This window comes from Loxodonta africana, chromosome Y (genome assembly GCF_030014295.1).
Source record: "Loxodonta africana isolate mLoxAfr1 chromosome Y, mLoxAfr1.hap2, whole genome shotgun sequence".
Lineage (NCBI taxonomy): Eukaryota > Metazoa > Chordata > Mammalia > Proboscidea > Elephantidae > Loxodonta > Loxodonta africana.
The window spans coordinates 2832532-2848041 of NC_087370.1; the positions used below are offsets into that span (position 1 = coordinate 2832532).

Consider the following 15510-nt stretch of genomic DNA (forward strand, 5'->3'; position numbering starts at 1 on the left):
TCGGTTTTGGTAGAATAGACATTTTTATAACGTTGTCTTCTTATCCACGAGCAAGGTATGTTCTTCCAATTATGTAAGTCTCTTTTGGTTTCTTGCAGAAGTGTACTGTAATTTTCTTTGTATAAGTCTTTAATATGTCTGGTAAGATTTATTCATAAGTATTTTATCTTCTTGGGGGCTACTGTAAATGACATTGATTTGCTGATTTCCTCTTCGATGTTCTTTTGTTGTTGTAGAGGAATCCAACTGATTTTTGTACGTTTATCTTGTATCCTGATAATCTGCTGAACTCTTCTATTAGTTTCAGTAGCTTTCTGGAGGATTCCTTAGGGTTTTCTGTGTATAAGATCATGTCATCTCCAACTAGAGATACTTTGACTTCTTCCTTGACAATCTGGATGCCCTTTATTTCTTTATCTAGCCTACTTGCTCTGGCTAGGACCTCCAACACAATGTTGAATAAGAGCAGTGATAAAGGGCACCCTTGTCTGGTTCTGGATCTCAATGGGAATGCTTTCAGACTCTCTCCATTTAGGGTGATGTTGGCTATTGGCTGTGTATAATTGCCCTTTATTATGTTGAGGAATTTTCCTTCTATTTCTATTTTGCTGAGAGTTTTTTTTATCACGAATGGGTGTTGAACTTAGTCAAATGCCTTTTCTGCATCAGTTTATAAAATCATGTCATTCTTGTCCTTTGTTTTATTTATGTGGAGGATTACTTTAATTGTTTTTCTAATGTTGAACCATCCCTGCATACCTGGTATGAATCCCACTTGGTCATGGCGAATTACTTTTTAATATGTTGTTGAATCTATTGGCTAGAATTTTGTTGAGGATTTTTGCATCTACATTCATGAGGGATATAGGTCTATAATTTTCTTTTTTTGTGGTGTCTTTACCTGGTTTTGGTGTCAGGGATATGGTGGCTTCATAGAACGGGTTTGGTAGTATTCCATCCTTTTCTATGCTCTGAAATACCTTTAGTAGTAGTGGTGTTAACTCTTCTCTGAAAGTTTGGTATAACTCTGCAGTGAAGCCATCCAGACCAGGGCTTTTTTTTGTTGGGAGTTTTTTAATAACATTTTCAATCTCTTCTTTTGTTATGGGTCTATTTAATTGTTCTACCTCCATTTGTGTTAGTTTTGGTAGGTAGTGTGTTTCTAGGAATTCATCCAATTTTTCTAGGTTTTCAAATTTGTTTGAGTATAGTCTTCCATAGTTATCTGATATGATTCTTTTAATTTCAGTTGGGTCTGTTGTAATATCGCTCATCTCATTTCTTATTTGAGTTACTTGCTTCCTCTCCTGTTTTTCTTTTGTCAGTTTGGCCACTGGATTATCAATTTTGTTGATTTTTTCAAAAAAACAACTTTTAGTTTTGTTAATTCTTTCATTTGTTTTTCTGTTTTCTATTTCATTTAGTTCAGCTCTAATTATTATTATTTGTTTTCTTCTGATGCCTGTGGGTTTCTTTTCTTGCTCTCTATTTGTTCAAGTTGTAGCGATAATTCTTTGATTTTCACCCTTTCTTCTTTTTGTATATGTGGATTTATTGATATAAATTGGCCTCTGAATACCGCTTTTGCTGTGTCCCAAAGGTTCTGATAGGAAGTGTTTTCATTCTCATTGGATTCTATGGATTTCTTTATTCCATCCTTAATGTCTTCTATAATCCAGTCTTTTTCGAGCAGAGTATTGTTCAGTTTCCAAGTATCGATTTCTTTTCCTGTTATTGATTTCCACTTTTATGGCCTTTTGGTCAGAGAAGATGCTTTGTAACATTCCAGTGTTTTGGATTCTGCTAAGGCTTTCTTTATGACCTAATTTGTGGTCTATTCTAGAGAATGTTCCATGTGCACTAGAAAAGAAAGTATACTTGGTTGCTGTTGGGTGTTCTGTATGTGTCTACATGGTCAACTTGGCTGATTGTGGCATTTCGGTCTTCCATGTCTTCATTGAGCTTCTTTCTGTATGTTCTGTCCTTCTCTGAAAGTGGTGTGTTGAAGTCTCCTACTATTATTGCGGAGCTGTCTATCTCACATTTCAATGCTGATAGAGTTTGTTTTATCTATCTTGCAGCCCTGCCACTGGGTGCATAAATATTTAATATGGTTATATCTTCTTGGCGTATTGTCCCTTTAATGATTATATGGTGTCCTTCCTTATGCTTTATGATGGATTTAAGTTGAAAGTCTATTTTGTCAGAAATTAATATTGCCACTCCTGCTTTTTTTTTTTATTGGCTTCAACAAAGAGAAATTTATTCTCTCATAGTCTAATAGGCTACAAGTCCAAATTTAGGCATCATTTCCAGGTGAAGCCTTTCTTTTCTCTGTGGGCTCTAGAGGAAGGTCTTTGTTATCAATCTTTCCTGGTCTAGGATCTTTTTAGCACCAGGACCCTGGATCCAAAGGATGTGTGCTCTTGGCTCTTCTTTCTCAGTGCTATGGGTACCCTGTCTCTCTACTTGCTTCTCTTTTTTTTTATAATTTTTATTGTGCTTTAAGTGAAAGTTTACAAGTCAAGTCAGCCTTTTAAGTAAACCTTATATACAACTTGCTATATACTCCCAATTACTCTCCCCCTAATAAGAAAGCCCGCTTTTCCCCTCCACTCTCTCTTTTCATGTCCATTTTGCCAGCTTCTAATCCTCTCTACCATCTCATCTCCCCTCCAGGCAGGAGATGCCAACATAGTCTGAAGTGTCCACCTGATCTGAGATGCTCACTCCTCATCAGCATCCATCTCCAACCCACTGTCCAGTCCAATCTATGTCTGAGGGGTTGGCTTCGGGAATGGTTCCTGTCCTGGGGCAATAGAAGGTATGGGACCCATGACCACTGGGATCCTTCCAGTCTCAGTCAGACCATTAAGTCTGGTCTTTTTAATGAGAATTTGGGGTCTGCATCCCACTGCTCTCCTGCTCCCTCACAGATTCTCTGTTGTGTTCCCTGTCAGGGCAGTCATCAGTTGTAGTTGGGCACCATCTAGTTCTTCTGGCCTCAGGATGATGAAGTCGCTGGTTCGTGTGGCCCTTTCTGTCTCTTGGGGTTGTAATCACCTTGTGTCCTTCATTCTCCTTTGATCCAAGTGGGCTGAGACCAATTGATGCATCTTAGATGGCTACTTGCTAGTGTTTAAGACCCCAGACCCCACTCTTCAAAGTGGGATGCAGAATGTTTTCTTAACAGATTTTATTATGCCAATTGACTTAGATGTCCCCTGAAATCATGGTCCCCAAACTGCTGCCCCTGGTACACTGGCCTTTGAAACATTCAGTTTATTCAGGAAAATTTTTGCTTTTGGTTTAGTGCAATTGTGCTGAATTCACCTGTAATGTATGTTGTCTTTCCCTTCACCTAAAGTAGTTCTTATCTACCAACTAATTAGTGAATACCCCTGTCCCACCATTCCTCCCTCCTTCCTCTCGTAACCACAAAAGAATGTTTTCTTCTCAGTTTAAACTATTTCTCAAGTTCTTATAATAGTGGTCTTATACAATATTTGTCTTTTTGCAACTGGCTAATTTCACTCAACATAATGCCTTCCAGGTTCCTCCATGTTATGAAATGTTGCACAGATTCCTCACAGTTCTTTATGAATGCCTGCTATTCCATTGTGTGCATACACCATGATTTATTTATCCATTCATCTGTTGATGGGCACGTTGTTTGCTTCCATCTTTTTGCTATTCTAAACAGTGTTGCAATAAACATGGGTGTGCATATATCTGTTCTTATAAAGGCTCTTATTTCTCTAGGATATATTCAAGGAGTGGGATTGCTGGATTGTATGGTAGTTCTATTTCTAGCTTCTTAAGGAAGCACCAAATCGATTTCCAAAGTGGTTGTACCATTTGATACATTATTGATTTTCTAACCAAAGAACTCCCTTTAGTATTTCTTGGAGTTTTGGGTTGTTTTTTTATGAATTCCCTCAACTTGTGTTTATCTGGAAATGTCTGAATTTCACCTTCATATTTAAGAGACAGTTTGCTGAATATATGATTTTTGGCAGGCAATTTTTTTACATATGTCATCCCATTGCCTTCTTGCCTGCACGGTTTCTGCTGAGTAGTCCGAGCTAATTCTTATTGGCTCTCCTTTGTAGGTGGCTTTTTGTTTATCCCTCCCTGCTCTTATAATTCTCTTTTTATCAGTGGTTTTGGCAAGATTGATTATAATACATCTCGGTGACTTCTTTTAACATCTACCTTATGTGGAGCTTGATGAGCATCTTGGATAGATATCTTCTCAACTTTCACAGTATCAGAGAAGTTTTCTACAGTTCTCTCTGTATCTTCTGTTATCCCTCCCTGTTCTGGTACTGCAATCACTTATAGGTTAATTTTCTTAATTGAGTCCCACATGATTCTTAAGTTTTCTTCATTTTTTAAAATTCTTTTATCTGATTTTTCTTCCAATATATTAGTGCCAAGTGATTTATCTTCAAGTTCAGAAATTCTAGCTTCTACTTGCTCAATTCTGCTCTTCTGACTTTCTATTGAGTTTTCTACTTCTGTAATTTTATTGTTAATCTTCTGAATTTCTGATTGCTGTCTAAGGATATTTCCAGTTTATTAAATTTTTCATTATGTTCCTGAATAATCTTTCTAATTTTCAGTTGCTTTATCTGTGTGTTCCTTGGCTTGTTCTGCATCTTGCTTCATTTCCTTCCTTATGTCCTGAAGGGTTCTGTGTATTAAACTTTTCTATTCTGCAACTGCTAATTCCAGGAATGCACTGTCATCTAGAAGATCCCTGGATTCTTTGTTCTCAGAGCTTGTTGAGGTGATCATCGTCTATTCCTTTATGTGATTTGATATTGACTGTTGTCTTCAAGCCATCTCTAAGTTATTGTATTAGTTTATGCTTGCTTACTGAGTCGTAGCTTCTTGCTTTGTTTTGTTTTGGTATACCCCTATGTGTTGCTTGAGTGAGCTTGCTTGATTATTTTCACCTTTGGAACTCTGACGTCTGGTCCCCAGCTGGCTAGAGCTGTTATCAGGTATTTCAGTCTAGAAGACCATTCAGTTTTCTTGTATGAATTCAGCTCAGGTTTCCAGGTAGCTGATCATCAAGTGTATGGTACAGACTCTGTCCTACAAGCTTAGAGGGGCAGGGGTGATTGGCGTATATACCGGTACCTGATTGCAGCAGGGGGTCACACTCTGAGCAAGGCGGGGGGGCTGAGTACCGACTGCTGAGTGTCTCTGAGGAAAGCATGTCCGCGATCCCTAGAGCATGCAGGTGGGTGGATTCTGCAGATGGACCATGGGTACCCAAAGTTTTTGCTTGTAGGTACTGGGAGGTACTAGTCATCTTTGGACCCCTGTTGCAGGTGGCTGGGTGACCCGAGTGGAGCTACCAGTCCTTAGGCCCATGATCTTGGTAGCGGAGGACCTTGTTTAATAGGCAAAGCAATGTCATACATCAAACACCCACCTCTGTACCACACAGCGAAAATGGTTGGAGTCTGCCTAATAGGACCTATTCTCCCGAAATATGCCCACAAAGGTCCATGCAGAAGGGAAAGTTGCTCAAGGTCCATGGACTGTTTATGCCTGGACAGGAGCCGCTTCTGTCCTAAGCTCCCCTGGTTAGTGGAACTAGCAAATTATCTTTTCCCCCAAATGCAATTTTTTTCCTTCCCAAAGGCCAGGAGGATGGCTCTAGATGCTCAACAGTGCCTATTTCAGGCCCAGGGAATTCAGCTGCTGAAGCCGGTCTGTGGTTTGGGGGGCACAATAAAATATACACAAGTACTTAGCTTTTGCCAAGAGCGCCGTTCTCCTCAGGTTCTGGAGGTGTGAGTAGGTTGTGTGGCTGGCTGCTTCTCCCTGAGGAAACTGCGGCCGACTGCTAGTAACAGCCTGCCACTGCTGCTGCTCCAGGAATGGTGTCTGAGGGCTCCCGTGATTCAGGTCAGGTAATTCCTCTCTGCATCTGAATGGTCTTTTCCTTCCCCCGTCCCTCAGTTCCTGTTCTAATCTTACCTTTGAAGCTCAGAGCTCCCAGCTTGCCACAAATATACTCGTTTTACTTTTTTTTTCGGGTCTTTGTTGTAAAGGGAGCTCGCAAGAAGCGTCTGTCTATTCCGCCATCTTGGCTCCACCCGAGACTAATAATTTTTGACAGAGATGAGAAAGCATTTCAATTGAGGTAAATAGAGATCATATCAGAAATAAATGAAGAACAGAAGAACAACAGAGAAAATCAACAAAGCCAAAAGTTGGTACTTTGAAAATGGCAGTAAAGTTGCAACTCTTCAGCTAAACTGACAAAAGTCACAGGGTGCAAATAACAAAAATAAGAAATGAAATAGAAGACATTACAACAGATATAAGAGAAATAAAAAGGACAACAGAGTACCATAAAAAGTTGTATTCCAAAAAATTTAAAATGTAAATAAAATGGGTTGTTCCCTTGAAACACATACCTAAGCTAACAAAAAAGAGGTAGAAAATCTCAACAAACTCATAAGAGAAGAGATTGAAGCTAAAACTTTCCAGTAACAAGAAATCATGGGACCAAATTAATTAACTGGCGTACTTTACCAAATATTCAGAGAAAAAGCAACACCTTTTTCCTCAAACTCTTCTAAACTATAGAACAGATAGCAATACTCCATAAGTCATTCTATAAAGGAAAGATAACCCAGATTTCAAAGCTAGACAAGGAAACAACAAAACAACACAAAAACCACAGACCAGTATCCCTCATGAATATACACGAAAAAAATTCTGAATAAAATACTGGTGAGCAAAAAACTGGAACATATAAAAGAATTATATACCATGAACAGTTTGGATTTATCGCAGGTACACAATGATGATTCAACATTGTATAATTTATCAGTGTAACACACCACAATGACAGCAAAGTAACAGAGCTACATGATTGTCTCAATAGATGGAGAAAAGGTGTTTGATATGATTCAACACCCTTTCCTAATAAAAATTGTCACAGTATATGCATAGAAGGGAAATTTTTGAAAATGAATGAGGTGCTTATATAAAAAAAACAACAGCCAGCATTACACTGAATGGAGAACCCTGAGAGTCTCCCACTTGAGAAGAGGAATGAGAACAGAATGACTGCCAAGACTACTCTATCAATGAGGTGCAGTCTTACCACTTTTCTCTTGTTCATCTTAGTGGAAAAGTAAAACACCAAGAGATGAGCCAAAGTAAAGGTCTTCCAAAAGCACTACCTTAGAGAACACTTTCTATCTCATTCTATGAGTCTAACATTACTTTGATATCAAAGCTAGAAAAATACACCAGTAGGGAAACAACAAAACAACTACATAGAAATACGTTTTATGGATATGCCTGCAAAAATCCTGAAGAGAATACTAGCAAAATCCGGCAGATAATTACAGGATTATTTTCCATGTTCAAACAGAAGGTTTGATGGGAATACCATCATACAAGTTGGCTGAATATGTAAAAATTCATACGCATAATACAGCACATTGAGAGAACGAAGAGCAAATTTACATCATCTCAGTACAGAAGCAAACTGGACAAAACCCAGCAGTGTTTCATGATGAAAACCCTCAAACTAGAAATAGAAGGATGCTTAACCTCAGGAGAAAATTTATTAAAAACCCCAAACTAGCATCGCATTCAATAAGTACTAGAAACACCCCACTATTGCCAAGAACAAAAGCAGGACGCCTGCTTTTGCCATCTGTATTCAACAGTACGCCCAAAGCTCTAGCCAGAGAAATTTAGCAAGATATAGATGGCATCAAATCAGAAGTGAAAAAGCAAAATGATCTCCTTCCATATATAATATAAATTTATGATAAAAAAATTCTACAAAATCCACAAAAAAGAAAAACAAAAGCATCAGAGACAGTAAATAAGTTAAAATTGTAGGACACAGTATCAAAATGAACTAAGTCCAGTGTATTTCTCTGCACCAGTAATATACATTCTGAAAGGAAATCATTAAAACATTTGCACTTAAAACTGATTCAAAGTTTAGTACAAAATAACTTTACATTTACATGAGCATAAAACAAACTGGTCACTAATTTATTAGCAATGTCTTTCTATGCTCTTTTTTTGGAGGAATGCTGGCCTCATGGAATGAGGTGACACGTGATCCCTCTTCTTCAGTTTTCTGAAACATTTTAGAAGGATTTGTGCTAATTCTTTAAATGTTTGGTAGAATCCATCCATGAAGCCATATGGATGGCTCTTCTTTGTGAATCAGTTTTTCATTAGGGACTCAATCTCCACTTTTCATGTTGTTATCAATAGATGGCTTCGTGTCCCTTCCACCTCAGGGCAACTCTATGCACAACACAATGAAATTCTCACCTCTTCATCACCTATTCTCTCCAGCACCTCTCCTGCTTCCTTCCTCCCTCAGGTGGTACTTTAGGGAATTAATGCCTAGGTCCTCACTGATGATCTGATAGTAGAAACATGACAGATTATGCCAGGTTCAGCCCTCATTTCCAAAGCAGCTACAAACATACCAAAGCCATTTCTAACCCTACCTACAGAGGCCCACCTCAGCAATCCTGATATACCCTCAGAAGTTCAGACTAGAAAACTAGTAGAAGAAGTGAAGGCTGCTGTCATGATGCCTGCAGCTCTGAGTCTCATGTTCATAGTCTGGAAATACTGGGTTAGAGTGGAATGAGATGGTGTACACCTGGGAGAAAAAGGAGAATGTAGGGAAGGGGCTGGGTCATGGTGACACTCTCCCCTACCCATCAAGGAAGCCACTTCTTACCAGTGATGTTAAGGCCATACTCTTAATGATGACTTCATTCTGAAAACAGGGGTTGCTCTGAAAGAGAAATGTGGCTTTTGCATTGGTTATTAGGATGGATAAGCTTTTCCACACAGCAGAAAGAAGTAGATGGCGACAGCAAAAACATCTTTTTAGGAGACCTGCCTTTCAGGAAGCCCTGCCCTTGTCTGTTTTCATGAACAAATCCTTTCCCACTCCCCTCCCCACCTGACCTCTGGCCTGACCTCCAAATCGATCATGTAGCCAGGCCTGTCTTCCACTTCTTCACTGATCAGGGCTGACATCTCGGTGGTTCATACTCTGCATGGGGTCAAGGAGCTTTCAGAGGCCAGGCAGAGAAGGGCTAGCAGCAGTCAAAGCCCACCTGGGAAGCAACCAGTGGCTGGGATAGACAGTCTCCCACACCTCCTATCATTGCCACACCCACCCCTACTACCCCACAACCATGGTTCTTCCTCACATGTCCCTTGGGGTGTTGAAGTTGGCCTCCTTCTCTCCCTACTTTTCCCACACACTTCTGCATGGGCCCTCCTAAGGCCACCTTGAAGGCCCTGGCTCCAACAGACTGACTCTTAAACAGAAATGGTAGCAAGGAAAGAAGGAAGCGAGACACAGAGATGAAACAGATGGGGAGGCATTGCGGAGACAAGGAAGAAAGAATGCGTGGGATAAAGAAAAAGAGACAGGCAAAGTGTGGGTCTTGGGGTGGGGGGTGGCAAAGAAAGAAACCAAGAAAAAGGAAAAAAGGAAGGAATGAAAGAAATTTCAAACCTGACAGGACTTTGGTCCCAGTGACTCACCTGATCTGACAACCTAACTGCAGCAATTCAGAGGATTCAGTCGCCAGGCCATGCTACCGCTCCTCAGCAAAAGTACCCAGGGAGGAGCTTTGGTGTCCTCAGACCAAATCATTGGCAGGGAAATCGGGTCCCACAGTAGGCTGGTCATTTCCCATACTTGATCCTTCTCTGTGTCCCTCTGTGTATCTCTCTTATTACTTTCTTGCCTGTGTGTTTGCCTTTCTTCCTCTCTTGCTCTTTCTAATGCCAGGGAAGGTTAAAGCAGGCCCAAAATGGACTCCATTGTGTAACCCTTCTCATATACTTGTTGGCCTGAGAATGGGAGCTGCTGGGAAATCCCAGTGTGTGCACTGGCAAATCTATCAGTCTTGTTTGAGTCTCTGTGCCACTGTGTGTTAAAAAGTTCATAAGGGAGTCCAAGTAACCATTTATAGCATTGGCTGCATTGTGGCATATTCCTGAAGTCCTTGGTGTCACGCCCAACTCTTTGGTCACCATCTGGCTAGTATCAGGACTCCTCAAGCTTACCTGGAATTGGGCAAGATCGAGTCTCAGTGGGTGATTCAAGAAGCTGTTTGTTCTCCCAGATACAAAAGTAATGCGTGGGGCTGGTGGGTATTCACCAAAAGTCCTGAGTGATCTTGGGTAGGATCTGACAACAAGGTGTATCATGACCAGAATGGCTGTACCCATCTGTCAAAATGGACTACCTTCCACTTCTGCGGTGGTACAGTGGCTCTGGGTGTTTGCAGAAATATTTGTAGGACAGTCCCACTATCAGACGAGAATACCGCACACTGCATGATGTTGAACATTAGAAAAAAATAGGACAAAAAAAAGAAAAAAAAACCCTATGTTTAAGTGTAAAGTAGGTGTCGTAGAAAATATCTGGGGCATAACAAACTGTTTGGAGTCCCACTGGGGAATAGTTAAGCCTTGTCTGCTAACCAAAAGGTCAGTAGTTTGAATGCACCAACCGCTCCTTGGAAACACTATGGAGCAGTCCTACTCTGTAGTCTGGGGTCCCCCCAAAGTGGGAACCGATTCATGGGCACCTAACAACAACAAATGGAGATTGCATTATTCAGTTCAGAGATGGTGGAGTTATCCTGCTTGTAGGGGATGGCTGCCTGGCTTTTATCAGAGAGAACTTTGTTTCCTAAGGAGAAAATGAGGAAAGCATGACTTTCTCTGGCTTAGAAAAGAATTTCCCCAGACACAAGGTCAGTTGCCCTGCTCCCTTAGGTAAGCCCTCTGGCTCCTGCCCTCCTATGCCCTTGTCCGCGTGTAGTCCAGGGTGCTTGATGTGGAGGAGTTATGTGATTGCCTTACGACGATTTGAATATGGCAATGTCCATGGCTGTCATTCTCTCCTATTAAATGATATCATAAAAGACCCAGCTTTACCACCTCCTCCTACCCCTCTCTCTCCCCCTTCCTCTAGTCCCTACTTAAAATTTATCCCTAAAATTTCCAACTGTTTCTTGGAACACGGGCAGTAATATACTAGTTATTAGTCTCTCCAGAGGATTCTGCGTTTAATTTGGAGAACACTTTTTTCAACAGTGAACTAAAGTTTAAAATTTCCTCTGTCTGTTATCACCTTAATGTGTGTGAATATATCCAAGAGGTACCACTGAAATGTTACCAGACTGCCAGACCCTGCTCTTTAAGCCTATCCTACACTTTTTCAATAAAAAAACTTAAGGCCCCAATAAACTGCTATCTCTTTCTCCTCCTAATCCCAGCTACTGTCCTGTGGAAAGAAATGTGTCCTCATTTGGTATCCTAAAGCCTGTTGAATCCCTTCCCTCTAGCTTTATAGTCCTGGCTCCCCCTATACACTGAGACCTCCTGAGCAGTGATTTCAAAAGTCCAATGTCAGGATTTGTTTTAATCCTTGAAGTCACCATCTACCTAGCACATGGACTCACACTTAGACACAGACAGACACTTGGAATTGTCTATTTTTCAATATTCTTCAAGGTTTATCAGCATCTCAGTCCCTTTTTATCTTCTACCATCCAATTGCTTCTTCATTTCTCTCCTGTTCACAGGATCCGTGCTGATTATTCCTTTCCAAATCTAAAGTGGCTTCCTGGATTTTTCTTTTTTTTTCCTCCTTTAGGTGAAGTTTGATGTTGCATCATGTTCATGCCTCGTGCTGGGAGTGGCCTTGATGACACATACACACACACACAGACACATAACATATATTCACTGAAATGTATTATATACCGTGTTAACTCCTCATGGACTGTCCCTTCCATATTTGTGATCTATTACATTTCCTCCCACATAAATTCAAAATTATTCTCCACAATCTTGCACAACTGCCTCATGGAAATGTAAATTCTAAGGATGACTCACTCATAAAGATTTATGGATATTGGTGGGAGGATGCTAGGTGGACCTGAGCATGAGCCAGACTTTCACGGGTGGCAGGAGGGCTGAGGGTGCTTTCATAACCATGAAATGATAGTCCAGGGAACACATATTAATAATACATCCTTACTTCTGTCTGAGTGTTCATGGGCAGTTATACTTCTCACTGAGATTAAGTTTCCCTAGCTATAGCCTATTTCGCACTACATTTCTCCAATGTTCCTGTCTCAGACTGTCTCTAGAAGATGCGCCTAGGTCCCCAGACAACACTCATGTCAACGGCCCGTACCACGATCCTCACCTGATCTCTCCCCATTCCTATCATGGTTCTGTCCTCCCTCAGGTAGTACTTCAGGGGATTAATCCATAGGTCCTCACTGATGATCTGGTAGTGCAAATAGAAAGATCATGCAGGGTCAGCACTCATTTCCAAAGTAACTGGGAACACGTGGACGCCATGTCTCACCTTATCTACACAGGCATACCTCAGTAATCCTGTTATACCCTGAGAAGTCGGGAACAGAGAACCAGTTGAAGAAGTTAACGCTGGTGTCATGATGCCTGCGGCTGTGAGCCTCACATTCATAATTCTGGAACCACTGGATTGGAGTGGAATAAAATGCTGTATATCCTGGAGAAATACAGGAACAGAGGGAAAGGCCTAGATCATGTTGGCCCTCAAAACACCTCTGACACTCTCTCCATTCATCAAGGGAGCCACTTCTTACCAGTGATGGAAATGTCATATCCCTTAATGATCACTTCATTCCAAAAATAGGGGTTCCTCCGAAAAAAAAATGTGATTTTGCAGCCATTATTGGGATGGATGAAATTCTCCACCTGGGAGAAATGAGCAGACGAGAAAGGTGAGATGTCTTTTTTAGGAGAGTTCCCCTTCTGGGGAGACTAGCCCATGCCTGTTTCTATGGATGAATCCTTTCTAGTTCTCCTTCCCCAACTGAGCTCTGGGTCTAACCTCCAAAGTGATCAGGTAGCTGAGCATATCTTCATCTTTCTCACTGATCAAGGCTGACATCTGGGGGTGGTTCGCAATCTGTATGGGGTCAAGGAGCTTTCCGAGGCCAGGCACAGAAGAGGTCACAACAGATGAGCACACCTGGCCAGCAACCAGTGGCTGGGGCAGGCAGTTTCCCAGACCTCCTGTCATTGCCACACCCACCCACACTCCCCTTCAACTGTGGTCCACCAACATATGCATCTTGGGGCCTAGTGTTGCCCTGCCCTTTGTGCTCATGTGAAGCTATCTGCAGGCTCACACATAGTCTGTCTCCTGAGACTCCTGATACCTGTCTATGTGCTGTGATCTAGCCTGACACTGCTACTGTTTGCATGTGGGGTGTCCTGGCTCTCCTGTGGCTGTCTCTGGTCCTCAGTCAGGATGCTGGGGGCAAACCCTTGATATTATGTGTCCTAGATGAGCCCCAGGCACTATCCATGGGTGCTTGGCTCTGTTTGAAGCTCTGACAGATTCCTATGAGGCAATGAGAGGGCACATATGTGGGGGCTGTGGAGAGGGGGCTGTGGATGCAGAAGCTGGAGCTGGCTGGTGTGTTCTGGGGTGGGGTGCTGAGGCCATGTGAAAAACAACAGCTGCTCAGCAAAGAAAACCTGAGTAACAAGAAATTTGCCTTTTGGAGATGTGAAACTGGTAGTGGCTGACTACAAACCTTGGTGGTGGGGTGGTTAAGTGCTAGGGCTGCTTCCCAAAGGGTTGGCAGTTCCAATCCACCAGGCGCTCCTTGGAAGCTTTATGGGGCAGTTCTACTCTGTCCTCTAGGGCTGCTACGTGTAGGAATCGACTCCTCGACACTGGGTTTGTTTTTTTTTTTTTTTGGTGACTGGTTGGCATGGACATTCCGGTCATCAAAGGTATTCTTATGCTCCCTGTGGCCTCTGGTCCTAGGCCCTGGGAAGGTTTGCCCTGCTCAGGACAGGGCCAGAAGATTTACCTGCAGTCCCCGCCTCAGGGTTCTCTTAGTGTAGATGCTGCCCTGGCTCTATTCCCCTACCTGTGCCCCTCTGGACACCACGCACCCTCCCCGCCCACCTTTCTGCTCTTTTAACCCTCTTCCCTCATCCACCTCCCACCCGTCGGAGCTCCCACTGAAAGGATACTGCTTTGACCCAGAATCCTGGGATGCCCTGGATGATGGCGCTTCTGCGGTCGAGGTGTGGCTTGCAACTCTGCACCAGCTTACTCCTCAGGCGAAAGTAGTCCCTGTTGGCCTTGGCGCTCATAGGCCCTATCTCCATTTGAAGGGCCTCCAGGGCCTCCAAGGCCTCCAGGAAGCGCTGGGTGCTGAAGGGTCCAGGCGAAGACTGGGCCTGCTCGGCCTGGGGCTGTTCGCGCTGCTCCTGCTCCTCCGCCTGTTCCTGTTCTTCCTCGTCCCCCGTCCCCCATGGTCACGACCTCCACCTCCTCAGTTATGTCCTCCACCACCACCACCTCCTCCTCGTGCACCTCCGTTCTCTCCCCCAGGCCCCGCTCTCCTCTACCAGCACCCCACGGAAAATGGCGGCCTCCTCAGACATCTCGTCCTTTGCCTGCGCACCCGCTGCGGCCTGCTCCATCTTGGCGTTACAGCTCTCCGGGGCCTGCTCCCCGGGACACCCCAGGTACCGTCTTTTTAAAGGGCCACTTCGCAGGCCGCTGTCCTCCCAACCTCCCCGGGCAGCCCTGCCTTCCCCAGGCCGCGCCTCGCTCGTCATGGGGGCTGGACGAGGGCTGTGGGGGTGAAGACCTCCCGGGGACAGTAGACGCACCTGGCCCTGGTCAGTCGCTCTTCTCAGAATTCTCTGCTCGTGGAGAGCGACGTTGGGTGCCAGCACGTCTCTCTGGAGAGAATCTCTGCACTTGGCGGGAACGGGCCTTGTCGTGCCACTGGTGACGTCACCAAACGCAACCAATCAGTGACGGCCAGGGGCGGAGACTGCTCCTACTCCCACCCCGCCCCTTGCCTCGCTCAGACTCAGGGCAACCTCTGCACTACTGGGGCCAGCCTGCAGAGGGCGACCTGCACAGGACAGAGCGGGTCATCTTGGCCTTCCAGATGGAACGTGGCTGGACCCTGGTCATTAGCGCTGCAGGAGGTCCAGGCTGCACCTACAGGCACATGGTGGCGCCTCTCTATTGTGCCTACCTCCAGAGGTACTCATTTGTCTCTCTGTCCTCAGTTGGATACCCTGGTGGCGTAGTGTCTAAGTGTTGCTGCTTCTAACCAAAGGGGCGGCAGTTCAAACCCACCAGGCGTTCGTTGGAAACTCTATGGGGCATTTCTACTCTGTCCTCTAAGGTCGCTATGAGTGAAAATCAACTGGAGGGCAACAGGTTTTGTGCGCGGCTCCTCAGTTGGGGAAAACTCATGACGTGGTGCCCCATGGGGGGGCCCGCACCATGCGTTTCCTCACTCCACCCAGCCAGAAACCCTCCTGTCACATCTGATCTCCAGGAGAACTGCTAGCAGGCAGTCTCGCATTAACGGGTGGGGCTGGAAGCATCCTCTTTCCGAGCTCTCCCCATCACATTCC

The 15510-nt window shown here is 43.7% G+C and overlaps 1 protein-coding gene across 1 annotated transcript; it reads right to left on the reverse strand.

Moving 5' to 3' along the window:
- Positions 1-12199: 12199 nt before the first annotated feature.
- LOC135228997 (testis-specific Y-encoded protein 3-like) lies at positions 12200-14691 on the reverse strand. Its single transcript, XM_064278741.1, has 6 exons — positions 14479-14691; positions 14098-14364; positions 12938-13015; positions 12690-12801; positions 12447-12592; positions 12200-12346 (listed from the first exon to the last, which is right to left on the reverse strand). The coding sequence occupies exons 1-6, from the start codon at positions 14689-14691 to the stop codon at positions 12200-12202; spliced, it is 963 nt and encodes a 320-aa protein (XP_064134811.1).
- Positions 14692-15510: the final 819 nt, after the last annotated feature.

Bases quoted from the DNA above. Each gene is read 5' to 3' on its own strand.
- LOC135228997 (XM_064278741.1), bottom strand. From the start codon at position 14,691: ATGACGAGCGAGGCGCGGCCTGGGGAAGGCAGGGCTGCCCGGGGAGGT. The intron at 12,802-12,937 runs GTTAGACCCAGA...CATTTCTCCCAG, and splicing joins GCTACCTGATCACTTTGGAG to GTGGAGAATTTCATCCATCC. The intron at 12,347-12,446 runs GTATGCCTGTGT...TTGCACTACCAG, and splicing joins GGTATAACAGGATTACTGAG to ATCATCAGTGAGGACCTATG.